Source organism: Epinephelus moara, chromosome 12, assembly GCF_006386435.1.
Source record: "Epinephelus moara isolate mb chromosome 12, YSFRI_EMoa_1.0, whole genome shotgun sequence".
Classification (NCBI taxonomy): Eukaryota; Metazoa; Chordata; class Actinopteri; order Perciformes; family Serranidae; genus Epinephelus; species Epinephelus moara.
This window is the reverse complement of record NC_065517.1, coordinates 27,319,897-27,347,568: the sequence shown is the minus strand read 5'-3', so window position 1 is coordinate 27,347,568 and position 27,672 is coordinate 27,319,897. Positions and strand designations below refer to the sequence as shown.

The following is a 27,672-nucleotide window of genomic DNA, read 5'->3' as shown; positions in this document are numbered from 1 at the left end:
AATGAAGAACAGAAACAGGTTTTTAGAAATATTTAATTCTTTAGAGCTAGTTCCTGTCCCATAAAAGTCATGATAGTATCATCAGGAGTACTGGGACGGCACAGGAATATTACAAAAGTCGAGAGGAAGGATACAAAACTTTTTTTTCTCCTTTAAATAACGTTTAACATTTCCTGTCTGACAAAAGCAGATTGTAAAAACTTGTACAGCTAACGGAGCTTTACATTATTTTCTCTTAGTGTTGACGCCTCCGATGTATACAGAGCACAGCAAGAATTCACATAGGACAACATAAAGTATGTAAACAGAGAGTCAAACATGACATGCATTCAGTTATTGCAGAAAAATACCACCGAAACGGAACAGAGCAAAAAGCAGAGAAGAGTTTAACCCCATTAAATAAACAGTTAACACGAGTCATCGTATTCTGCCACACTGCACGTGTTGCACCTCTTAAACATTACCTATCACCACTTACCTACTATAAACATGCTACAACTCCTTCTACATATAAATCCTTTCACATATTCATATAACATTTACATATTATTTTCGTCTTTCCTCTGTCAGGAATATTTTGTCAAGAAGACAAACGTTTGTGCAGCAGGAGAAAAACATAAAAGTTCTTTATAATTTATCATCATCACATGACATTCTTAACGGAATACTTCAGCCCCAAAATGATCACTTGTGTATCAATAACTCACCCTGTGACAATGTGACAAAATCTTTGTTTTTCTTTCATGCCTCCAAGTTGAACGAAGAATGCAAAAAAGGCAAACATTCTTGATTAATTGAGGTTAAAGGGGGACAGCATTTGACAACACTATATCAACGTGCAGTATAATCCAAGTCTCAGTCCTATCAGTTTGCCCAAACACATCCATATCTGCTAAAACCTTACTGTGTAAACACTTAAACATAAACATTCTCTAAGCCTCGTTTTCACTTACGTTCGTGACTGGTGTCCGTACATGCATTAATATACGTATGATGCCTCAAGTGTCCAACGCAAGGAAGTGCATTTCTTTACGAATGGATAGAAACCTGATAGAAACTACCTGTAGCCGTGGAGGAGAGGCTAATTTTGTCAGTTTTTCGCCATCCAGTCATTTGGAATATTTGCTTGGAACATTACTGAGACAAAAACAGGACCTGCCAGGTATGCAGCATGTTTTGTGAAATATTTACTAAAAAGACGAATGAACGGCTGAACGAGTCATAATGACAATCTGACTGTATATAATGTATAACCATATTTTAGCAGAAAAACATTACTCAGATTCACAATGTGTTAAAACTAGATAAACAACTTCTTTTTAATCAAACAAACTCACTGGACAACCAACATCCGGCAACTCAATTGAAGGAAATAGTCCGTTAGCCAGTTAGCAGCCTGTTAGCTAAGCTAGCACACTGTCGTACGGTCTCTCCGAAATCCAACGCAAAATTCCATCTTTTTTTAAGGTATCTAAGGCAATTTCCGGACCGAAATATTACCAAGGGGAGGAGTTTCGTAGGCACATCGGCTATCACAAAGATTCCCATAGGAATGAATGGGCTTCTGGATGCCTTGTCTCTGTAGACATACGCAAGTGAAAACGAGACGTAAGGAGTTTTGGCAAAAATACATGTGTTTGGGAAGAACTGAACATACAACTGGAAAAATAAGGACTGGATTATAATGCGCGAGTTGTGTGAAAGTTAGTAAACAGATGTTTTGATATAGTTTTGCTGTTTTAAACATGGACCCCTATGACTTAAATACATCTAGAACGTCCTCTTTTTTTGGTTCTTCGTTCAGTGTGAAGTATTGTCACAATACTGTAGTTTCTAACCTTAATACAATACCTTGAAAATCATCAATATTTGGTGCCATTTTCAATACCATGGGGAAAAAGGTTATACTAAAAGGTGTATTAATACTGTGGAGAATGAGTATTGAAATGTATTCAGAATCGATATGTATCGATAAATCTGTGCTACTGTGAAGGCATGCAAGAAAAACAGTTTTCTTTCCAAATTCGATGTAACATGGGTGAGTAATTGACAAAAAAAAAAGATCATTAACGGGTTAAATAATGCTTTAAACTCCAAACATAGGCATTTGAAGGTATACTATGCAGGATTTTCATTTAAAACAATGTATAGACTTACACAGAAATCATTTCTCTCAATCATCACTTATGACCCACAGTCAGTGTATTTATCTGCAGACTCTGCCCTCTGCCTGTATTTCCTTATTTCTTCTTATTTCCTGTGCTTGGTGATTATGGCGGTGTAACCCCACAGCACTCAGGTAAGGTCTGGGCTTTATAAAAAGGTAGCCACCAGGTAGAAGACCATAAGCAGCAGGTATCAAAGAGACACAGATCAGAAAAAGACGCCAATACAGCGAGGCAAAGCATCAAACAAGGGCAAATCTGCGGTTGGCTTTTACTTCCACTGTGTTCACAAACAGTAAACAACAATCCCGCATACTATACCTTTAATCTTTCCTATGTCTTATGGAAACACTTGTGCGTAAGAATGGAGACATAAAAAAAGTCATCTCTTGCAGTTGAAGCCCTTTGTATTTGTAACGACATCAAGGTCTCGTACACACTCCCGGTTCGGGAGTGAGAGTAAACGGATGCTTCTCTTGAAGAACAGCGTGGAGGGTTCAGAACTTGAAGAGGTCGATAAAGTGCTGCGGAGAAATGGGCATGAGGCAGCTGTCTGGATCGGTGGCTGTGCATGGATGGCCACAGTCCTGGAACACAGTCAACAACCATATGGTTAGAGAGAAAATGGAGACTAGGAAACTAACGGAGTAGCTGTGCTTACAGTTCAGACACAGCAACCAGTAGTTACTAAGAACATGGAAGGACTTCAACACAGCTTTAGTGATGGATTTACAACTAACTGGTGCAACCTGACCCTGTACATTAGTATACACAGAGAGACACATGCATGCTAAACTAAATGACAGTTTTCTTTCAGACACATGAACTCAATATTCAGAGGAATATATGAACTTTAGGAATGTGGCTAGAGGCCATGAAAAAGTCAGCGGAAAGAGCGGCACTGTTTACTAAACACGCCTTGAGCAAAACATGATGACATCAAGTTAAACAGAGGACAGCACAAAACACACGCTTCACACATGGCAAAAAAAGATATGTTATAAATCAGGTCACCAGGAAAACACGAGACAAACTAGCAACTGACGAAGAACAGAAAGGCGCACAGGGACGGGAAATACCTTGAGTAACAAAGCCAGGTGGCGATCCTTAAGGAATCAGGGAGAAGGGGTACCAAGGAGAGGAGGCGGGAAGGAAAGGAGACAAGCAAGGAGAGGGACGCAAAGAGGAGGCAGGTTAAAAAGTACAAGGACTCGGTCATGGAAGATAACAAGGCTGTGGGTAGGAAATAATCAAGAGGGGTGAGCAGATACTAGAAGAAGCTGCACTTTTCATCCAAGCACTGTTAGTTTGTGTCGATAAAAAATTCCCTGGAAAGTCACTGACTCAACTTTTGTCTGACGCATGGTTTAAGGTCAGACATCATGTGTCGCTGAGCACAAAGAAGTCATTTGTTTGCACCCAACTTGACCTCTGACTCCTACGTACACACATAGGAGCACGAGTTTACATAATCAATTACACTGGTGGACAACAAGGATTACCATTAATATGAGTGATGATGTGTGCGTGTACGTGTTACTCATGTGTTCCTGTTGAATAAGCAGAGCGTTGTTCTGAGAGTGAAGCAATTTTCTACACTGACCTCAAGTTTTAACAGTAAATTATCTAATTAGTCAAAGTAGAAATGCAACACAGGGGTGCATGAGTCCTGTAACCTGGAAATGAGTTAGCATTTTTACACTTCTGGTTCCCTCGTCTTTAAGTCAATGGGTTTTTGGTTAAATGCCTGAAATAAGGTCTGTGGTAACACAAGCTTAACCTATTTCCACATTTTGTTCTATGACATAATACGTCAATAATTACCCCTCTCGTGAAATCTTTTTTTTTTTTTTTTTTAAAGATTATTTTTATGGGCTTTTTGCCTTTAGACAGGACAGAGAGTGAAATGGGGAGACAGAGAGAGAGTGGGGACTGACATGCAGCAAAGGACTGCGAGCCGGATTTGAGTGGGGACTGACATGCAGCAAAGGACTGCGAGCCGGATTTGAACCCGCGGCGGCTGCAGCGAGGCGATGCCTCTGTACGTGGGGTGCCGGCACTATCCACTACGCTACTGACGCCCCCCCTCTCGTGAATTCTGATGATCTTACGTGTCCCAATAAAGGTGGTTTATAACAAATGGCAAAATGAGACCACAGAGGTCGTTGAACACATACATGTCATCACACCAAATACAACTTTACAGCCTTGATGTGGTGGTGACGTTGAAGTCACGCGCCCATGCTGCAGTTCATTTATAGCCTAACGTAAGCTATTTACCTCTAATTAGGGCTGCAACTAACGATTATTTTCATTGTCGACTAATCTGTCGATTATTTCTTCGAATAGTCGACTAATCATTTTATCAAAAAATGTGTTAAAATGTTGAAAAATGTCGGTCTGTCTCTCCCAAACCCTAAAATTGTGTCATCTAATGTCTTGTTTCATACTCACGCCAAAGGGTTTTAGTTCACTGTCACGGGAGAGTGTGTAAAGCTGCCAATATTTGAACATAAGAAGCTGCAGTAAGAGTATTTTGGGGTACTTTTATAGTACTTTTCTATGAAAAATGACTGGATCCGATTAGTCGACTACTAAAATAGTCACTGATTATTTTAATAGTCGATTAATCATTGATTAGTCGACTAATCATTGCAGCCCTACTCCCAACCAGTAGAGAGTGTAAATGGCCTAGAGTAAAGGCGCCGTGCCCAGTGTCTTTTTTCAGTGTGCTTTGGCATTTTTGTGCGACTGCTTTAAGCAGTTTTCGGACACTAGTGTCGCTCCTTTAGCTACTGTCTATCCCAAGCTGTGAGATATGTCAGTTGGAAACTATCACAAGAAAGACAGAAAAAACAATTTGTGGGAGCAGATCAACCTTGTAACCCTACGTTAATGTAGTGTTACATTAGCTTAGCGTCAAGATATTGTTGTCATAGAAACAAACCCACGTCTAGTGCATCATTAAAAGTGTTGGGAGCACTTTTATTATTAAGCGCTGGGATGAAGCTTCTCTGTCAAAGAAAAACGCAATGTGGACACAGGCTTTAAGTATCATAAAGTTTTTGTTTTTGACACAAAGTTTATTTCCTGCTTGAATCCAAACTCCAACGAAAAAATCTCATCAGCGTTTTGTCGAGGTAACCAGGGCGATGCTAACTTCTGGGTTGGCCTACAAAAAGATGTCCTCGCATCACCATATGTCAGGGCTTTTACTTTTTTCCCCCAAGAATGCCATAAATAAATATAAACCTCAGAAAGAAATATTTGCTGAATAAAAATGGGATTTCATTACTACTTACTATCAGACACCTTTCTCATGTTATACTAGAGTCAGATATCAGTGTGTGACAGACAGTGTAATTGGACCAAAGTGTCTCTGTGACCTTCTCCTGAGTGTACCAAACGATAGTGAATGTTTTGTCTCTTACAGTGTGCTTTGGTACAACTTGATACTTGATCTGAAAGTCTCTCATGTCTGATCTATGTAGACTTTAAGAGATATCAGGTCTCTTTGAACAGTGCAGGTCTCACATTTACTGTCCACACACTCTGCCTCTACTAAGCTACAGTCCACAACACTGAAAGGCAATAAAACTGAAAGCTTGACCAATCTGTTTAACTTATTGTTACCTTCATTTAACAGCGCTGGTTAGTCATATGGTGTTTCCGAACATGACATGAATGTGGTTGCAGGCGTGTGTTTATTCTCTCATTTACCTTCCAGAAGAGGATGCTACAGTGTTTGCAGAAGTGCAAGGTGTCGCCGTACTGCTCCCTCATTGGATAGTGTTTCTTCAGGGTGAAGTACATCAGCTTCCAGTCCACGTTATCACTCTTGGATAGGACCAGATTCCTACAGAACTGCACGTGGATGGGGGGAAACACAGAATTCAAAAAAACATTTAAAAACACAGGGGACAGGAACGTAATTAAAAGTGGAACAAAGTGTAATTAGATATAATTGAGGACAAGTTCTCATTAACACCGATCCTGTGGGTGGATGTTTATACGGTGTGTGTGAGACAGTGTGTGTATGTGTGTGGTTGTAAACGAGAGAGAGAGACAGAGGAAGAGGGTGAGACAGATCATTGTGAGGAAAATGTGGCAATTCTGTCCTCTAGTGGTCAACAGGTGAACTACATAGCAACTATCTCTTTGGAGGCTTGACTATGAACTACTGTTGTAATATCCCTTTTAAAATAATTGCTAACATCACATATTTAGTCTGCTACAAATTCCTCTTGTCCATGTCTGATTAAGCAAAATCTGTTGTTCTCTCACCTGTTTGTCCGCGAAGTGAAAGTGGCAGAGTTTCTTCCACAGTACCCTGTTCTCACTGAGGCAGTGCAGAGTGGGCGTGGCCTGTCCCAGGTTAATGATGTCATAGGCATCAGATAACTTGCAGAGGATCTTGTTCTGCATGTGTAGCGGCAAGTCGTTGAATGACATGCCGTTGCACATTTGCTGGGGAGACAATAAGAGCAAATACAGACAAAATGAATGCAGAGTACGGATAGAAGGCTCAATCCTTCTCCATGTCTGACACTGAGCATAAATGAGCCCTTAGAAAATCTTTTTTTTAATGTGCCCAATGTGCTGAAGATTCAAAGACAGAGACTTGTAAACTGTTCAACTGTTGTTGATTAATTTAGTTGTAATTTTAAAACAATTATTCAGTGGCACTTTCACCATTTAAATCAATCTTTTGCTATACATTAAGTGTTTCTGATCTCTTTCTACGCCATTCGGGTATTACAAAATTAAATGTGTGTGTTTAGGGGGGCATGAAGCTGCAGGCCGGAGGGGAACTATATGAAGTCATGAAGCTTGGGGTAGTAGTGCCAGCAAGAACTTTAATCTGCTTTCACCCCTCATTTTAAGATGTGTTTACATGATAATTTTGGTTGGATTGCAGGACTGTAAGAACAAATGTTCGTGACTGAGTGAATGGTGCCACTTCCTGTTTCAAATTAAAACCCCTCGGGCATTACACACATGGTCATGTCATATACTAGTTTTGGACCTTGTCTTGTTTTTTTGAGGACGATGTCTTACAATTTTATAAACAATTAAGAGTTAAATGACCCGTTTGGACAGAGAAGCTGCCAGTACTTCTCCTTCCATATTTCATGTTCCTCACTCATTATATTCAGTAGCATGACAAGTGAGCAGTGGCGCCTCCTCAGCAGCACAGAGGTCAATAGACACAAACCTACTGCACTTGTTCCCTTTTTAAAAGTCACATTTACATACACGCGGCTCAAATTTGACCTGGAGGCGTGTTGAGGCCTAGAGCATATTGAAGAAAGTTGGAATTAAATACGTACACGCAGACCCACGCACACAAACACCAGCACACTTGTTACCTTGGGGATCTGCAGGTTGTTGACCTGCTGCTGCCATTTGTGAATGATCTCTAGTCGACACAGCCAGATGTTGATGTTGCCCACGAGGACACACCTGCCGACATGGATGGTCAAGTTGTGCAGTGTTGAGCTCAGGTCCTGCAGGAGGTCCTTGACAAGGCGCGGGTTGTAGTGGTCGTCTAGAACTAGTGGCAAAATTTTAAAGACAAATGAAAAACACAAGAGAAAAAGAAAACATTAGCAGCCAAAATGTAACGCAACACAACAAAAAAAAATTTTTTTTCCCATCTTAAAGGTGTCCAGGTGTAAAACAAAACTACAGTTACAAGTACAGCACTTGAGTAAATGTACTTAGTTACATTCCCCCATTGACTACATACATGTGGCAAACTAGAACTGTTCTTTGCTCCACAGGGCAACACAACCCCATAATGCGCACTGGTCCTACTGGTTTTGTGGTTTTAGGCATTCAATAAAATAACACTGCCGTGACTAAACAGCAGTCGCTGCTTTTACAACCAAAATTAGAGCCTAAATTAGAGTCCAGGGTGCAACAACAAGCTCTGACACCAGACAGAGAAAATGAGAAATGAGAAAATGTCTGCCTGCTCAAAATCTCCGCCTCAGGTCTCCTTACCCTTTCGTACAATCTTCTCCAGTATATTGAAATAGTTTTTCTGGGCAGCTCCACTCAAAGAGGTCAGCTGAGACCGGGCTATTAGCTGGAAAAGCTATGACGGGAGAGAGAGAGAGACAGAGTCAGACTGTTAGATGAAGAACTGCTTGTGCAAAAGTTTTTAATGGGCAATCATCATTATCACTCACTTTCGCAACATAGTTGAATCTTCTCAAGTCCTGAATGGCACTGGAAAAGTCTAGACGGTTGAGGGCTTCACCAAGCGTGCAGTATCCGTGTCGCTGTGAATACAAATACACTGTGCTGTTTCAATCAACGGCAAATAAACACTTAATGTGAAAATTCTGGTAACAGCTGCAGAACTCACTTCTTTCGTGCTCCCTTTCTGCACGTAGATCCATTTATCTGTGAAAACAACTGGACAAGAAAAAAATATGCACACTAGTCATCAGAGTTTAAGTGTTTTGCTGTAAATGTACATACAATACGTCAGGTACACCACACAACATGATGAGGAACTGTTTAATTTAATGCAATCCACTACAATAATAGCTGTGTAGTAAAAAACAGAGTCTTATAGTTGACTCATAACCTCTCTGCAACAGTTTCCACAAACACTGGACATCATAACCTCCCCAGATGAAGAACGTGCTGCAGGGGTGTGGTATTAAATTGCAATAGACCGTTAATAATATTGTGATGATCCTCTGTATTTGCTTTTGGCATGCATTGCAGAAAACAACTGGACTTGATGACAGTAATCTTAGGACACTAAAACTATTCACGATGTTAACACGAATAATTGGGACGTGGTTGCAAGGTCAAACTTTTTAAATGAACATCTGGGAACCACGTTATAGGATAATGACTGGTCATAATAATATGTGAATGACGAGGTTCAGCTTCAGGACATCCAGGTGGGTAGCATTGTTGTTTTGTACCTGCCTTCTACTGTATAAATCAGTCCGGAAAACAAGCTACAGCAGTGACTTTAGAAATAAGATAAGAAACTATGCTGCTTTTTGTTTTGCTGCTCAACATGCAGCCTATATTAAACTCCCCCTCCAGACATGTTTTAAAGTTAAAAATACTGCACTTATGATTAATGTTTTGTTTAATATGATTTTCCTAAATTAAACGTTAAAAAAAATTGCAGAAAGTCTTCAGAGTGTGAAGATAAGTCTGACTGTGCATCAAGATGGCGACTGTTAGCATTAAAGGAAACATAAGAGAGATTCAGCCATACATGTTTGAGCCTCAGTCAGACTCAGATGAGGAGTCTGTTGTGCACCAAAATTGGCGACTAGCAGATGTACCAGGATGGTAAGTGTAGTTATCGTGTTTCATTTGTTTATGTTGTTTGTTAGCTTGTAACTGGCAGTGGTTGACACAGCAATAGAGAATCTTACACATCAAATTCACACTGCACTAGGCCCCAAGACAATTTGGTCCTCGACTATCATCATGTTAATACAGAGGCTGGGAAAATGGCTCTCAAATAGCGTGCACCACACAAGAGGAACAATCTGCAGAAGCTTGTAAAATTAGACAGCTAATCCCTTTTAATGAATTTAAATCCTCTCTGACTCACTTGAATGCACGTGTGTTCTGTGAATTGATATCGGACCTTATGTCCTGTTTTTTGTCTTATATGTACTGCAATCAGGGTGTTCTTGTAAAAGAGAGTCCAAATAAAGTTTTTAACAAGCAGTGGTTGTGAAACAAACATGCAATAATATCTGCTGCAAAGGGGTTTTGTAGATGGTGGAAAGAAGCTCCAGGGGCCGGTTAACATCCAAACACTCCACACTCTTCCATGTTTACTGTCAAAACTTTGACTACGCTAATGCTAACTCTCACTGTGTGTATTGACAAGTCCGCTCTGTGCTGGAATTTTCAGGTTTCTTTGCCGATGTTGTGTTGAAATCTGTTCCCCTTAACAGCGACTGGCTTTTGGAATAGTGACGTACCTAATCTAGCTTTAAAGGAGTGCACATTGATCGCTGCTTCAGTAGGGAAATTTGAAAACACCTCTCTAGTGACAAACTTTGCACAGATACAAGTCAGTATAGTCAAGGACAGACATTTTTGGGGACATATACCGAGGAAAAACACATTTTGAGTGGAGGGGGACTTTAAACATAAACGTGCCATGAACTGGATGGTGTAAATTTGATGAGAAGACTTAGAGGAGACAGCAAACAATAGCCTTAGTCTGAGAGGAAGAAATGGACAAAGCAAACAACCTGAAATGTCAAACGCAATTTAACATGTCAGACTAGTTTGAAGCTGAGCTAAGTTTAGGTCCTGTTGACAAACAGGAGTGACTTTTGACTGCTACACAGCATATATGGTCTTCAACAGTCACCCGTCACCAACAGTCAGTATTTTCAAGTTGGTCATTGGTGACTTTCCAGTGTTTACATTGTATACAGTGTTATACAGTAAGCGGTGGCATGCAGTAGTTGGCTTCAATATGACGACCTCAAGTGATAACTGAATGATCTCAATGCTACAAAGCTTCCAATAGGTGGTGGCCACTTCGCTGCATTTATGACTTGTGCTTCCCAGTATTTCTGTTCTGCTCTTTCTGCACAAAGGGCCTTTAATTTTCATACCACAAACGTCAAAATAGTGATTACGTGTCGCTGAAACTCACACTGAGATTTGGTGTTATTGTTGTAGAGGTCCTTTTTCCTCTTTGTGGTGGCGAGCTCACACACATCCCCGACAAACAGATTCTCTTTGTTGTCACTGCAGAGCCTGTTGAGACAGAGAAAGGAGGAATTTGTTAACAGCATTGCATGCGAGCGTGACCACCTGAAATACAATGTGCAAGCCACTCTAAAGAGGCCTGAAGCAAGTCAGTGACTTTTTATTGATGTCCCGTATAACTTTGTTGTAATGGCATGTCAGATCCAAAGCAGTTTAAGTGCTGCAGTATTTTGGGGTTCAAAGGGCCAGCACATATGCAAGTTAAGAATGATAATCCCTCTTTACCAGCATAAAAGAAACTAAACAGAAAGCAAATGCCCATAAATTCATCTAATCAAAAATCTAGCTGCTTCATTTTGGATGAATTGGAATAATAAGCACGCTAAGACAGATGTAGCAGGAGTCAGAGGGGACAAGATGTGGCTTTAAAGATTCACAGTGTCTGTTATGTTGGAGGAAACACTGCAGATGGCAGACACATATCAGAGTCTGAGAGACAGAATCACAAATGTGACTCAGACAGTCTTTTCTCAGAGAACAGGCAAAGCATTTTGAGATCTCCATCTGATCTCTGTTATTTCTGGCAGCCGTTCTCCGCGTTTCTTGGTTGATAAGTGGCCTTGTTATTACTGATAAGATAGATCTTAACATTTTTGGCAGCTGACCTCGACTTGACATATGTTGAAATGGGAGGCTTGATTTGGCGCAACACCAAGTGAAACCCAAATAAAAGCATAAACTGGGTACAGATTATCCATGGGAGTGTGTTTGTGAGGGTCTGTGCACATTTCTTGCCATTTATACTGCATATAATTTAGGGCTGTAACGGTTCATGTATTAGTATCAAATGTCACAGTTTGGCACAGACAGCTGAATGCAGAATATATTGAATGAAGACTGATGTACTTTACATGGAACAAAAGTTTAGAAACGCAGCATGTGCTAGTAAGTCACAGTAAGGTGAGTGCTAATGAAATGCCAGAGCTGGAAGACCTGCCTGCAGGGTCCCGATCAGCTACAACAGCAACAAAGCATGTTGTGTGGAAGACGAGGACGGTGTGTAGGCGTCCATATTTGTAGGGTATGTGAATAGAAACACATCCAACATGCTAATGCACATCTGACAGCATCACCCAGATGTGCCGATCACCAGGATGATAAATGTTTGTGTGCTTTGAAAGTTAAAATATAGTTTGTACTAACTCCGACTACTCCGGCTTCCTCCCACAGTCCACAGCGTGAATGGTTGTTTGTCTCTATGTGTCAGCCCTGTGATAGTTTGGCAACCTGGGGCGACCCCCAACAGGATACGAGTTTATGGAAAATGAATGCACCCCTAATATAAATGCTTTATAAGTGTGCAGGATACATTCTCAGCTCTATTTATCCAGTCATACAAAATGAAGCTGTCAGTTTAGGAAATCATTGTATGTATGTGAGTATTATAAATGTCTTAATTTTTCTTAGTGTTAAATGATGTTAGTCAAGGACTGAAACGTTTGCTGCTGTTTTAACTCACATCTTTTTTGTACTTTGAGCACCGTTTTTGTGCACAGATGACTTAAATAAATAGACTATTTCTGCACTGATCTCAGCCTGTGGACCTTTTCGTGGCTTAAAGTCCAGTTACATTGGTGTGCGTGTATCTCCTCTCCCATCCTTTCTAATTTGTTTACTGTACCGATGCACCCAAGACAAACCTTTTTGTTGTCCTAATTAGGTGCAGTATCACAGCAGCCCTATGACTTAATTTTCTTTTCACATTTACTCTCAAAAGTCTCAAAAATGAAATAATAGTCCTGTTATTCTTCTACACACAATAACTATGTATGTATGTATGTTTTTTGGGGGAGTTTTTCCTTATCCGCTGTGAGGGTCCAAGGACAGAGGGATGTCATATGCTGTAAAGCCCTCTGAGGCAAATTGTGATTTGTGATATTGGGCTTTATAAATAAAATTGAATTGAACTGAATTGAATACAAACTCCTGTGTTTGCAGTTTGTATGTCTTTGTTCTCTCAGCGCTACAACTACAAAGCCAAAGACTGTAGTTCTTTCTACCTTTCACTTACTGTTCCTTTTGTGATATAATTATATGCAGAAGCAGTCATAAACAAGCCTGAAAGATGCCTAAAAGATATGCGGCTGCAATAGGATATTTTCTTTTAATGCAAATAAAATCAATTACATAAAATAACTGAAAAGCTGAAACTGTGATTCATTCCTCCGCACCTTGACATACTCTAATGACCTTTAACACATGAAAGGGCTGGACTGGTTATTGACTCTCCATACATTAATAATCCATTGGCTGAAGCTGAGCACCCAACTGGCAACACTACCAAGTCGGGGAGCACAATATATGGGTCAGCTGATTGTACTGGGAAATAATACTGTGAAAATATGTTTTTAGTATTGGGACTGATATCAAAATGATTCCCACTTCCTCACATGTTTTGATATGAGAATAATTTCCTGTTAGTGTGCTGAAGTGTCTGATTTAATTTAGCTGAAGCAAAGCAGACTATTTATTTGTGGTTCTGGTGCTGGAGCTGAGCAATGGCCATCTGAGAATATAAATATGCACTGTTACACTGATACAGCTTACACCCTTCAAAATAAGAGCTTTCGGTCTTCTCTTCTTCTTCTCCTCCGCAAATTCAATTAACCTTTTGTCCTGCACTGTGGCCCTCATTATAAGCCATCATTTGTCCAGGGAAGGGTGTAGACAGCCACATCCTGTGAGGAGTGTTAACCAGATGACAGATAGCTCTTATGATTTGTCTATGAGTCAAATTCATTGGCAGTAATTTTGGTATTAGAGTGATTCTTTGAAGGTTTTAGTTTCCAAGCAGAAATTGCAAACATCTGCTCATTCCCGCTCCTCAAATGTGAGAATTTGGTGAAAAAAAAAAAAAATCAGTTTAGGAGTGGAAACAAGCAATTGAGTTCCCAAACTTTTGGCCAAAATAATTTTGACATAATTGGCATATCACTATTTTTGATACTTTACAGACAAGATTAATAAAGAACATACTTGGGAGATAAATCGATAAACATTAGTTAAAGTCATAGAGCCATCCAATCCCTAACGCTCCCACACCACACTGTCTCCCTAATTTACGGACATTTTTGGTTGCTGTTCTTCTTTGAGTTAGCTGCTAACTGCTTCTAGTTGCTTTTTAAACCTCCCTGCGGTGGGTCGCATAAAACATCCCACCTGTCCCATCCTGCCAGGTGTCTCTTTTGTACAGACATTGATTCGGCACTCTTACTATACCCACTGCCGCCTCAAAGTCAAGACACCCCTGCTCTCCCATTCCACAAATCCTACCTTTAATACACAACAATGAGCCGGATAAACTGCACGACATTCCTGCTTTAAGCAGAGGGTCCATGATACAGTCACCATGACTGGTAGAGTCTCTGGATCTCATATAGTTTAATACCGTTTAAATTTAAAATATATTGATTGTAAGGTTTAAGTTGCTTTAGAGAACAACTACTAAAATGGTTGCAAGAAACACCAAATAGGATTGTTCTGGCCCATAACACAGACTAGTGTTGTCACGATACCAAAATCTTTTTTTCGGTACCAATACCAATATGAATTTCGATACTTTTTGATACTCTTCGGTACTTTTCCTAAGTAAAAGTCCTTTTGGATACAAACCTTTAGAACAATAAATAGTAGGGGTGTAACGGTACCAAAAAAATCATGGTTCGGTAAGTACCTCGGTACGGACGTCACGGTTTGGTAACTCAAATGTTCCACCAAGTTTGTGTTGTCTCGTGTTGTCTCCCTTTGCGAGGCAGACTTTCTCTTGTCTTTTTTCACGTGCGCCAGCTGCGAATGTTGATACAGGTGTTGTCATACACACCACTTGCGCAATCTGTGCTCCAATAGGAACAAGAAAGGCGTTTGTGTGCATAAATTAGTAAAATAAATTAACTAAATTAATTAATTGAATCAGTTTCAAAGTACCGGTATTTTCCAAATGCAGTATAGTACCGTTTTGAATACTCTAGTACCGCGGTACTGTTTTAGTACCGGTATACCGTGCAACACTAACACAGACCACAGAGTGCATGCGACAGTGATGAAAAATACAAGGGCTACGCTTTGTTTGTGATCAAACAGAGCAGCTGGAGGAAATATATACTTCACCAAAATGATGGGGATCTGGGCGACATAACACACATGCTTTCCTTTGGATAAATGAAACCAATTTACTTTTTCCTTCAGCATAAGTGAAGGCATGAGCTTTGCTTGTCTGACTGTGAAATCAACAGATCAGGGTGAATGGGTTCTACGGTAATCCCTCGTCTCTATCCATTTATCCAATTGCACAGGCATACACACAAACACACACACACACACATGCGAGCACAGTAATCTGTCACAGTGAATTACAAGTGAGGAATGCAATAGCTTGGCTTTCTAACACAGGTTGCATGCGGAGCACCGGCCTCCACAGAGCCAATAAAAGACATCACACAGCCGCAGGAATGGTCAGAAGGATTTATGGATATTTAAACAATATCCTGAAATACATGGGCTAAAAGGATGAGAGTTATGTAGGAAGTCAACGTGAACAAGAGGAAGACAAATGCAGTATGTGGCTGACATTTAGCTGCTGCTTACTCACTGATAGATGCGTTCAAGGAGCATTTATGACATGCTTTGTCTAGAGAAAGATGAGGCAACTCAGACACTGTCAGATAAATTATCCATCATAGAGACTGACAGTGAAGTGAGTGAGGGTCAAATACTTAGTGGACACTCAACTTTCTAGCCCCCACGTGGCATTTGAGTGTTTGCAGCTAATAAAACATCTGATCTAAACTACTTCTGTGACACAGTGTGCCAGGCCAGTGGTCATCATAATGCTCCTCTTTCTTTCTGGTGTTGGTGTGCCAAATGTACTCTTGCTGCATGAAGTCACTGGCCTTTCTGACTCAGGCTGCATTTGGACGGGGGCCAATTTGAACAGATGATGTCATTAGTTATTGTTTGATGTTGTGTCCTCTGCCTTTTTTTTCCATGAAAAAAACTGCTGACAAGCCAGTGTTGCACTGTGAGGTACTGTTAGTCAGTTGATCAACAGAAGAGGCGACACAGTGGCCTGAGGGAGACATCACCAACTGGTGCTGAGCTTCCAACCTTTAACCCCATCAGCACCAGCAGGACACCAGCGTCCTGCTTACTGCTTATCTGAGACGTGCTCATGAACTGGTGTGTCATGTTAACTCTGCTGAACACTGCAACTCACACAAAAATGTGACAACCCCCCTCCTTACGCTAACATACGCAGGTCGCACACATACTTCAACACAAACTTGTGAATTATACGCCACTGCTAATGGCACTATTCCTGTTGCCATTTTTTTCCTTCTATCTTAATTATCAAAATTCGTCCAGCATCATCCAATATTAGTCACAGTCTCCGACACGCAGGCACAACATGCAACGTGGGTTCCTTCTGTGTCAATGAAAACAAGACAGAAGGCAGTGACAGCGCTCTGGAGATTTGTCAGCCTTATTGTTTGCAGATAGGGCATGCAGCAGGCAAACCCAGCGACGCTACTAGTCCTTTGTCCTCATCTACAGTGACACAAACACTCGAGCAAGTATTTCAAAGACAGGCTGCTTATGCACCAACATAAAATAAAACTTAGTGAATTGATTTCAGTGTGTGTTTTAGTACTTTTTGAGAATTTTTAGCACATTTTAACAACACCGCCATAATACTGATAACTGCTGTTTTTGCTCACTATAATCGTGGTATGATATTTTCATATTGTTTCATCTCTTCTCATACCTTGCAGTCAACATATCAATTGCTCTTGTTCTTATACAAGCAAAATGAGCTGTTATTTTTGATTGTTACCCCAGCTTACATGATGTTATGACTGAGTCTGAGCAACATCAAAGTTTGGCTCTAGTAGGGGTGCGGGAGAAAATCGATACACTGCAGTATCGTGATATTTTTGTGTGGGGATATGTTGTATCAAGTGTCGTTTTTTTGTTTTATAAATTCCTAATATGACAAATACAAATCAAACTTTAGGTAGTCTACTATAATAATATAATAAGTTGCTTTTTCAGTCCACTAGATGCATTTTGGTGCCACAAAAAATGGCGGAAGTGAGATGAACAGACTAAAAACTTGATGACTACAAACACGTTTTCATTTGGGGACATAATATACAGTTGGTAATAAATCGCAATATAACGCAATTTATTTTATCACAACCTATCTAAAATCGCAATAATATTGTATCATGCCTCTGGTGATTCTCCTTCACAGGGAAGTGGCTGAAGGGAGTTCACTGAACGCTTCACATTCTAGGTTTTGACCTTTGACTCCCATGAAGTCAGACAGGTTAGTGACATGGTGTGACTTGTAAGAACAAGAGTAAAAACTACTGTGATGCCCCTCCCGCTGTCTGCAGTTGGCTGACATGGCAGAGCCGTTACCTTTATGAAGCTCAGCAGCAATCCACCTGGCATCAGTGCTTTTGGTTTGTACCTTCAACACCTCCACAACACACCTGACACACACGCCCATGCATGGCTTTCATTACTGACTTTGCTGACTGACACACTCCATTGGTTATCTAAGTTAATTTTAGTTGTGTGGACGCCTACTTGTCACGTTCACTGAGCCAGTTTGTGACTCTACTCTGAGTAAATGTTTGTGATTGCTCTTTAAAATTTGTCCATCTTGTTTATGGGTTATGACGCTACTGTAAGCCCCTACAGTTGCTGCCAGTCTCACCTCAGAGATTACAGTGATTATGTTGGATTGCTGTTCTGTAATGAGCTTTCATATCAGACACATTCAGAATTCTAATAAAATGCATCTGGTAATCGAAATGTTCTCATTGAACATAAAGTCTACGACCAGTAAATAATGTCTACTGTACATTTGAATGCAATTATTCAAATCAGTTTTTTTTTTTTTTAATTTTCAAATACCCCTGGTGAAACAAAGAAAATGTGGAATACATATTTATTTTTAGCGAGCAATATTCTTTGAGGATCAGATAAATGCAAGCAGCACAAATAAATGCTGAGCCAGGTGCAGTATAAACAAACTAATGACAAAAATAGTAACCCTCACTGCACCGCACAACCCCCTGACACACATACTATATAAAGCAGGAGTAAACAAATACAATGAAAAGGATGAATAGGAGCGGGATCCACCTCATTTTCGCTCCCTTTATGTGACCCACTCACTGCCAGTTGACATGCGTCAAAACAGTACGTTTCCTGCAGATAACGAGATGAGCTCTCCTGCCAGGAGGCAACCCAGACTGCCCACGGGGGCACATGTAACACAGACCAGAAAGACCGAAATAACTTGCTTTTAGCTCAGCTGCTTTTCAACAAACAGTGGTCTTTAAAGTCTCTCAACCCACAGAACGCCTTTGGGAGGGATAGTATTACAAGAGCAAGCAACAGGTATTGTTTGATTTTTAGGTTATTCTTGTGTGCTCCGGTCAGGAGAACTGGTACGTTAACATTCATCACACAACTCCAAGCAACAAACCCCCGTGACAGGATTTACATGTTGCACCAGTTGCTAACATTCGAAGGCAACTCCAGGAGATGGACACTGAACAAGACGTCCAGTATTTACTTTCTGCACTGGTCAAGCACAATAAAGGATTTCAGGGCATCTGAAAACATGCCTCATACACCAAAAATTTTAGTTTTATCTTGGCTTACTCCAATGATGAACAACAGAGCTGAGCATTTTGTTCATTAGATATTGAGTAAATGAAGAAGTGAGACACCAGATGTAATCCTGTTTCCTGAGGCTTTACTTGGCTTGACTAAAGCCTAAATTGATGTTCAAATTACTCTATCACAACAATACCAGCCTAAATGTTAGCATTGAATGTTCTGCAAACCACAGATACGTAACATTTGTATGTTGTTATGTTGGGAATATGTTGAAACTCCGTGTTTCTTTATGTTTTAACGAAGTTGTGCTTAACGTGTAGTTATGTTTAGGCACAGAAAACACTTGGTTAGGGTTAAGAAAAGGTCATGTTTTCGCTCGAACACCCACTTTTGATGGCATAATCACAGCTGGAAATGCCACTGATGTCTCAGTAAAATACACCACTTTTGGTGGCACAATAACGGCTGGAAATGCCACCAATGTCTCAGTAAAATACACCACTTTTGGTGGCACAATAATAGCTGGAAATGCCACCGATGTCTTGCTAAAAAAAACCAAAAATGTTTTGTTACTTGTTCGACTCGAAAATGGCCTGCAGCTCAGCAGCCATCTCACCTAGGTGTCACGCCATCCACCATACCCTACATCTAATGCCAGAGGCTGATCTCAGAAACTGCTCATATGTTTTCCTACGAAAAGTCCAAATTCGTACATATCCCATGTATTTTGAAAGGCTGCCATCACGTGATCAGTGCACTGACGGGAGTAAACAAGGACGCAGTCCCGAGCGGCCTTGTAAGGAGGTAGGTTCGGGTGGTGGATAGGTCACAAAAACCTAGAATTTCCCCCAGGACGTTACTGTTGAGTAATTATAAAGGGTGTCCTCACCATGTTTCTTTCCCTAAACCTAACCTACGTAACTTTACGTTAATTACATAACTGTACATCAAGGACAGAATGTCATTCATGGGTTGCTAATTCGTAGGATATCATTTGGGAGTGTGTTAAATGCAAACATTTTGTTCCGGGATGCACAATGTAACACCGCTCATGGTTTGTCAGTTGATTAATCATAAAATCAAAACACGAACAATTAACCAAAACCAGGGAATCTTTGGTTTCCAGTAATGAGGTTGAGCGAGTGTTATGTTACACAGGTTATATATAACAACAAAGTTGCATGACTTGTTTTGAATGTGTGTTCATAAACAACATGAATGTGTGTATTGCCTCGAGGGGATGGTTTGCAGAAGAAATTAACCCGACCTCAATACTTCAGATTCTGATCCACACCGGGTAAAAAATCTGACACGTTACACACATCAACTTAAAGCCATCTTCCTCTATGATGCTGTGAACTTCCAATCCAATTATTTTGAATACCTAGCTTTTCTCTAACACGGACAAGTTGGTCTAGTGTAAATTACCCTCCTGAGTGTCTAAACCCGAACCCTATGCTAAACTCTGTCTGTTGCCATGACGCCCCTTTGGCAATAACAGGCTGCAATTGTGGGATGCAAATCACCTCATCAAAGACTCTCTGCTACAGCCTTGATAAGAGCTGGCTCTATGATTTTTCTTGCTGCTGCTGAGTAGCTATGGCCTTATCAGTGCACATACACTACTGTTATTATCTACTGACTCTCTGCCACCCTTTTTATTTTCCTCTGATCTATTAAACATTTCTGCCAAAAAGGAAATTTGATTTGCAGCCAGGCATTAACACAAACTGCAGCTCACATATATACATCAACAGCAAACAACAACCATCCATTGTAAAGAAACACCTTTTCAAGTCACTGCTAAAACACAACAGTCCGGGTGACTTGATAGTTTAGAGGTTTAAGACACAGACCATGTAATCACTACACACTGCCTCTGCTGCATGTCATCATAACCCAACTCTCTCGCTTCATTTCCTGTCGGCTCTCCACTATCCTCTGTTTAATAAGCGGAAAAATCCTCCTTCTGAAACAGTTTCGAGGGGTTTTGTGGAAGTTGGAAGACCAAGTCAACTCTCCAAGTGAGTCTTGGCAGCTGCAATCAATCATTAGAGTTCAATTTTAAACATGAGTTGCAGGGCTAATAAGATCTAATCTACTCTTGGCTAGAGTCTGGGCAAACTCAGCTTCTGATGGGCTCACTGATCTCATGCTGAGCTCTGAATAGAAGTCAGTTCTGTTCACAGTATAGTAGTCCTTGCATTCATTCAATGAAGCCAAATGTGAAGGCACGATATATACGACTGTAAAGTAGAGAGCTGGACGATATAGTTAGTCAGACATATCCCTTGGTTTCCAGTGTATTTACCTGTGTTCTACTTTTAACTGAATCACACAAAACTGTTATGCGTGATGCAAAAACTCCACTAACTCATCTTAAGTGCTATATCGTGGGCAACTGGACTAGCTTGAGTTTCTTGAAGACGTTTCACCTCTCATCCAAGAGGCTTCTTCTGTTCAGTTCAGTTCAGTTCGGTTTGGTTGAAGAAGCCTCTTGGATAAGAGGTGAAACGTCTTCAAGAAACCCAAGCAAGTCCAGTTACCTACGATGTAAGTTAAAAATAGGGAAGTGAGACTTGGATTTGGCTCAACTGCTGGAGTTGTGTGAGAGATTGTAAACAGATGTTTGGATATAGGTTTGCTATGACTTCAATTCATCGATATTTTTTTGTTTTTGGATTCTTCGTTCACCAGAGGCAGGCAAGAAAAACCAAGCTTTTTTCACGAATTCTTCGTAACACGGGGTTACTCATACACAAATGATCATTTTGTGGATGAAGTATTCCTCTAACATCATTTGGCAATTGTGTACTGATGAGCTTACACATTTTAAATTTGAGTGTGCAGTAAGTTAAGCCCGATAAAGCACAGACTCTTTAACCATATCAAGTCTGACACTGGTGTCACAATGTTATTAAAGGTGAACAAGATATGATCTTACTCTTTCAAGTCTAGCTCTCTGTTGTTATCTTCCAACTCATGTCCATAGAAGATGACCCTCTTCCAGCCGTGCTCTGTCTTCTTCCAGCTCCACCCTGGTGACCTCCAGTCCTTGCCCAAGAAAGGCATGTTAGCTGGGGGAGGGGACTGTGAGCAGAGAGGACACCTGGTGGGTGAACAGGACAGGAAGCAGGATGAGGAAGTGAATACCTGACTGAGAAGATTGTCAACACTTATACTCAAGTTGCTCAAATTCATTTTCCCATTTTTAAATTCAAGGGAAGTGAAAATGTGGTCGCTGAAATTGGATTGGTGATATTAAGACGTAAAAATTCAAGATTCAAACTTGAACATCTGAGCTGATGTTACTGAGGATAATCAATCAATAAAAACCTCTGTCCATGAGGTTAAATTGTCTCAGTCATTTGATCAGAGAAGTTCAAATAAGCAGGGACACATTTATCTGAGTTTTTAAAAACTGCTCCAGTTGAAATGATTGTCTGGGCATTTCAAGGAGAAGAATCCAAACACATAAATTCAGATTTTCAATACATTTCAGTGCCATAAATACAGTGAGATTAATACCAATAAGAGTTCAGTAGCTCAGGGTAAATTAGTGAAAAACAATCAAATCATATGGCCTTCTTGCTGCCATTGATCCAGCCTGTAGTCTGCGGCTAACATGTTCATTTCGTCTGTCAACAGCTGCCAAATACACAAGAGGGCCATTAGCTTTGTAAACGTTGTTAATATTAAGCATGCTGTCGCGATATTACAGGTAAACACAGGGATGCCGAATGGCATACGGAGCCAAATTGCTTTAATAACACATATAATAACGAATATGACGCATTTAATTTGAGCATTTAGAAATATAAAAGCGTTAGCAGGCGATTTAACGGTCAAAAATAAAGATAACACAAGCTGTCAGTCGCTTCAACGCATTTAGCCACGACCGGAAGGAGGTAAAGAATCTAAACTGCGATATAACACAGTTCAGGGTTTCTATAAAAAGGCTAAACAAACCTTTAAGCGACTCCTTTGTTTGTATCGTCTGTCTCTGCCTCTGTCTTCTGTCTCCTCTGCCTGCCGTGCTGGAGATATTGACGGAAGTAAACACAGTGCGGACACTGGAATACGCGCCCGCCCCCTGCCGCTCTCTGATTGGACGAAACGGCAGTATTTATCTTGTTGCTACCCAGAATCGCGCCGCTGATTGGCTGGTTGCGGCTGTCAGTCATTCTCTTTTTTTATCGCTTGTGTTTTGTTGGGGCTTTCTTCTACACGTGACAGAGGACTGCGCACATGTACTTGTGTTTTGATTTTGAGATGGGGGATGGGGACAGGGCACTGGACAGTCGTGTGAGTAATGATGATGATGATGATGATGATGTGGTTAATAAGGAACATTTTTAAAACAGATAGAATCATAAAGTTTTAATAAATCACTTAATCAACCACAACCCTGAAGTTCAGACCTTGTAGTTAAAGGTGTTTTATCTAGGTCACTCTTACACTGTTAAGGGAGCTTCCTACTCTTATGTTGCATACTTGGTAGTGTCATAGTTTACTTTATAGTGACCTATGACTTTTGTTTGGGATTAGTAGGACCTCATAAGTATAAAAATGAAACAGTGTCAACAATAGTCCCTATATGCTCAAACATGACAATAATGAAGTCTCAGAAAGTCCCAATGTCCTTAAATGAGGTGATGATAAATTCCTAGTGTCTTTAAACAAGTAGGCTACTTTCTAATTAACAGTGTCTTATCTTGTTACTGTTTCTAAAATTGATTAAATCTGTTGTCATATCAAACTGCAAACGTTATTAATCATAAATAACAAGTTTCAACTATCAAATGTGATCAGGTTTTGTATCTTGTCCATATTTGTGTTGGGGTCAGCTGCAGACTGACTTGGCAGAGATGGCTGCCATCTTGTTTTTACATGGACATGTGTATAATGCAGAAGTGTCCATGAACGAGGACAACAGGCCCAAGTTAAGCAGAATGAAGTATAAGGTCAAGGTAACGCAAAATGTAGGGTCCTAGTATGAGGACACAAGCTCTCAGGAGGACATTTATGTTTTATAGTCACATTTTTCAACCACAGTCTTTTGTCATATCTCGAGCCTTTCAGAGTAAGTTTTATTAAAATCAAAAGTCCTTTAGAGACAGATTAAGTCATGTCACAAGTCTTCATATGCAAATTCACAGAGTTGGGGAGTAGTGAACTGCAAGTAATTAAACTAGTAGCTTACTACTAGCAAGTTACTGCAAATTTATACATTTTGTATACTAACTTTAACTACTTGCCATTTTTTTGTGTGGTCAACTACTAAATTAGTGGTAATAACTAGTAAATTAATGATATTTTTTAGTCCTGATTATTGCTACACTCTACAAAAGGATTCTTGGAGTCAGTGGATAACGCTTAAAATAAAGAAGTTTTTCAGTATTAAAAAGTTATGTTTGTTTCATTAACGTGTTGTAGTCAGTTGACAATCTATTTTAAGAGTTTGGTCACAATCCAAAACATTTTTTTACATTTTTGAGTGGGATAGAATTCAAACAAATAAGTTAGAATATCTTAAATAAAATAGTTTGGCCAGCAAATATCAACTTTTGGATAAATGTTAAGTTGGTTCAACTTAATTATGTTTTTCGAGGTCAAAGCAAATCATGTTGTTTATACTAAACTAATTGAGTTTGTCAGATTACGAAAAACTCATAGGATTGACTCAGAGTTAGAATTACTTAAAAAGATGCATGCAATTTGTGACCTTATTTTTTTTTTAAGTTGCGTCAGTGTATGTATTAACAAATGTTCAGGGAGGTTGATGCATGCTATTTAAGAAGTGAACTAACTGAGTAATCCTGCTTGGTGTAATCCCCCCAATGAAGGCAGCCGTCTAATTTAAGGACACTGTATAGTTCAGGGGTCGGCAACCTTCGCTATCAGAAGAGCCATTTTTGGCAAAAAAATAAGTAAATAAATACAAATTTTAATAAATCTGTCTGAATCTGTAACTTACTTGACCCTTATAATGAAGATAGTACAGCCTATTAAGTCTTAATGAGCCTGTCAACATTACTGATAGGTCATTAATGAACATTCATTAATATGTTTTACCACATGGTGGCTCTGCAGTGGGCTATTTCTGATAATCTGGTACTTTAACTTTGCAGTGTTGGTCGTGACAGCAAACAAAGTTGTCAAAGACCTATTAATGTCTCTATTTTTATCCAAGACGTTTCTTTTTTTGGATTTGGAATCAAGACTCAAGACTAACCACAGCTATTAAGGTTCAGCAAAATTTAGAGGAAAAGCCCCAGGCTGTGTGACGTGTGACACACATTGTAGTTGACAAAATGTTTTTAAAAAAAAAAAATCTGTGTAAAGGCGACACATATTTACAAATGGAGATTGTCAGGATCATGTTTGGCCTGCAGCAATAAATAAAGCAATAATAAATGTGAAAAAAATAACCGTTATTCATTTATAATTTCTTTTAGTATTTTTTAATGTATTTTTTTCTTGGTTTAAGTTTAATTTATTTCCTTTATTAATCCCCCTGAGGGGAAATTCAATGTTTTCACTCTTGCTTGTCAGTTACACACAGGTCCGAAAGACACACACATGCACAAAGTGGAGAGATGTCAGAGTGAGGGGGCTGCCCTTGGTGAGGCGCCCCGAGCGGTTGGGGGATTTGGTGCCTTGCTCAAGGGCACTTCGGCAGTACCCAGGAGGTGAAGTGGCACCTCTCCAGCCACCAGTCCATGCTCCATATTTTGGTCCGGACGGGGACTCGAACAGGCGACCCTCCGGTACCCAACCCAAGTCCCTATGGACTGAGCCACTGCCGCCCCTGTTTATGTATAACCTATTAACAAGTGGGTAATTATTGCAACAAGTTTAATTTAGCCGCATTTTTTTTTGTTGGCATGTGAATTTTTTGAATGATATCTTGTTATAATTTAATATGTACATGCAAATTAGTATCACATGTAGTTTGAACTACTTCTTCTAAGTAGCTTTAGTTAACCAAACTAGATTTCTACTTAGGGTAGCTTTGCTGTAGTTCAACTTCTTCCAGGGTGAAGTAATTGAAAGCTTGCAAAGCTATGCTCTTGAAGTCATGACGCAGGTATTCCAGGCGTCTGAGTGCCACAATGATACAGAACAAGAACACTGTTCTTTCAAAGCTGTGTTAAGCCTAATAATTAAGTCAGAGTCTGAACACTAGAGGCTGTTTTTATGTTCCTTTGTTAAATGTGGAAAGATGCTCAACTTAAATCTGAGTTTAAGACGTCTACGTACAAGCAACATACTTCAGAGGTCAGGCATGATCCAGTAACAACTTACACAAGTGTGACTGGAAACTTGAAACCTCTTCTAAGACTGAAACTTTTAAGTGACGCAGGAGACATCTTGAATCCTGTGGTAACTTTTGATTGGAAAAATATTTGACATTGATTCTAGGTACTGTAATGAGGGAGAAAAGGTAGTTTAATGAGGTTATTGAGCTTTTTTTTTGGTGTAAAAAACAGACACAAATCATTACTTTAAAGCAGTCTAAATCTAACACATGTGGAGGGGATTTTTAAATATTCAGAGTTTGAGGCAATGCTTGGCCTGCCTGGCAACGTCTTGTTTACTTGTTATTGTTCCTGCATTTTATGGTTAAAACGTCTGCTTTCAGGGAGATGAAGGTTGTTACACACAACTATAAAGCCTGTAACGCAATGTGCCTTTTGTAATGTTGGATAGATTTTCAGACTAGAATAGAAAATTATATAGACGGCACATTTTCCATATGTAAATCTATAGTGAATATGCTTTTGACAGAATATGTGGCATATCAAAAATAGTAGACTATTATGTCACTTCATAATCCAGTTTATATTATTTTTCTATATTACCACCGCCTCTTTTCCTAGTTTTTATTTATATATTGCATGTTATTTTACATCATTATTGTTGTGTATGTGTTATTGTGTTTCATTATTTAACGTGTGTGTGTGTATATGTGTGTTAAGGTCTGTATGTAGGGTACAATATTACTGTAAGACAATAATACACTTTAAAAAACTTCTGCTTTCAGGTTGCAGATCAAGTCTTCAGGGATTGAAGTCTCAAGTAAGTCAATAATATGTCTTGTAACATAAGTCCGATTTAAGTAAAGAGGCTCAAGTCTACAGCTGTGGTTATTGTGCATGTTCATCTGAAAAACAGGAGGGCAGGGTCTGAATAGCTGCTGCCATTAAATAATATTATGCTTTGTTGGCAAAACACTGATGCAGCACCAGTTTCATTGTGTTCTTCAGATGAACTTAAAATGACATTACATATCAGGCTTCCATCCAGCCTGGTTTATGTGTGCTTGTTTTTCCTCTGTGCCTTGTTTTATGTAATTACAATCCAGTCTTAATTCTTTTCCACTTCTCTTTTACTTTGCACTGAAACTGAGCTGTCACGCTGCACCAAAACAATTACCAACAACTATGTTGCATGGCAATAATAAAGCATCAACATAACAGAGTTCTTGAGATGTTAAGGAAGTAATAAGGTTCAGTCATGTTGTTAGATACTGCCCCCTTTAGGCCCCATGCAGTAAAGTCAAACAGTTTCCAACCACAAGATGCAGCAAGCTGTGTACTGTATTCCCACTCTGGGCCTTATTGATATACATATATTCAGATACATATATTCAGTGCAATAGTTGCTACATATCTATACAGGCAAGTCTGTACATATTTAAATAACATATAGGATCATAGGAGGAGATGTGCACACATGCATTTGCATAACACAATGCAACACTGCTGTTTTCTCTGTCTCCATCACCCACTACTCAAAACTTTACAGCTATTTTGTACCTCTTACCTCAGGTTATATATGTAGCCTACTTTTTCATATTTATTCATTTCATATACAGTGGTGTGAAAAAGTGTTTGCCCCCTTCCTGATTTCTTACTTTTTTGCATGTTTTCCACACTTAAATGTTTCAGATCATCAAACAAATTTAAACATTAGTCAAAGATAACACAAGTAAACACAAAATGCAGTTTTTAAATGAAGGGTTTTATTAATGAGGAAGAAAAAAATCCAAAGCTACATGGCCCTGTGTGAAAAAGTGTTTGCCCCC

General features: G+C 39.7%; 1 protein-coding gene across 2 annotated transcripts; it reads right to left on the bottom strand.

The window, feature by feature from the left end:
• Nucleotides 1-17: 17 nt before the first annotated feature.
• fbxo25 (F-box protein 25) lies at nt 18-22,667 on the bottom strand. 2 transcript variants are annotated; one of them, XM_050058364.1, is made up of 11 exons: nt 22,551-22,667; nt 21,526-21,690; nt 10,831-10,934; nt 8,539-8,588; nt 8,360-8,452; nt 8,172-8,265; nt 7,535-7,719; nt 6,450-6,632; nt 5,886-6,029; nt 3,245-3,271; nt 18-2,752 (listed from the first exon to the last, which is right to left on the bottom strand). In XM_050058364.1, the coding sequence occupies exons 2-11, from the start codon at nt 21,651-21,653 to the stop codon at nt 2,663-2,665; spliced, it is 1,098 nt and encodes a 365-aa protein (XP_049914321.1). In that variant the 5' UTR covers nt 21,654-21,690; nt 22,551-22,667; the 3' UTR covers nt 18-2,662. The 2 variants fall into 2 exon arrangements, with proteins under 2 accessions (XP_049914321.1, XP_049914322.1); XM_050058365.1 differs by lacking the exon at nt 3,245-3,271.
• Between the last annotated feature and the right edge of the window lie 5,005 nt (nt 22,668-27,672).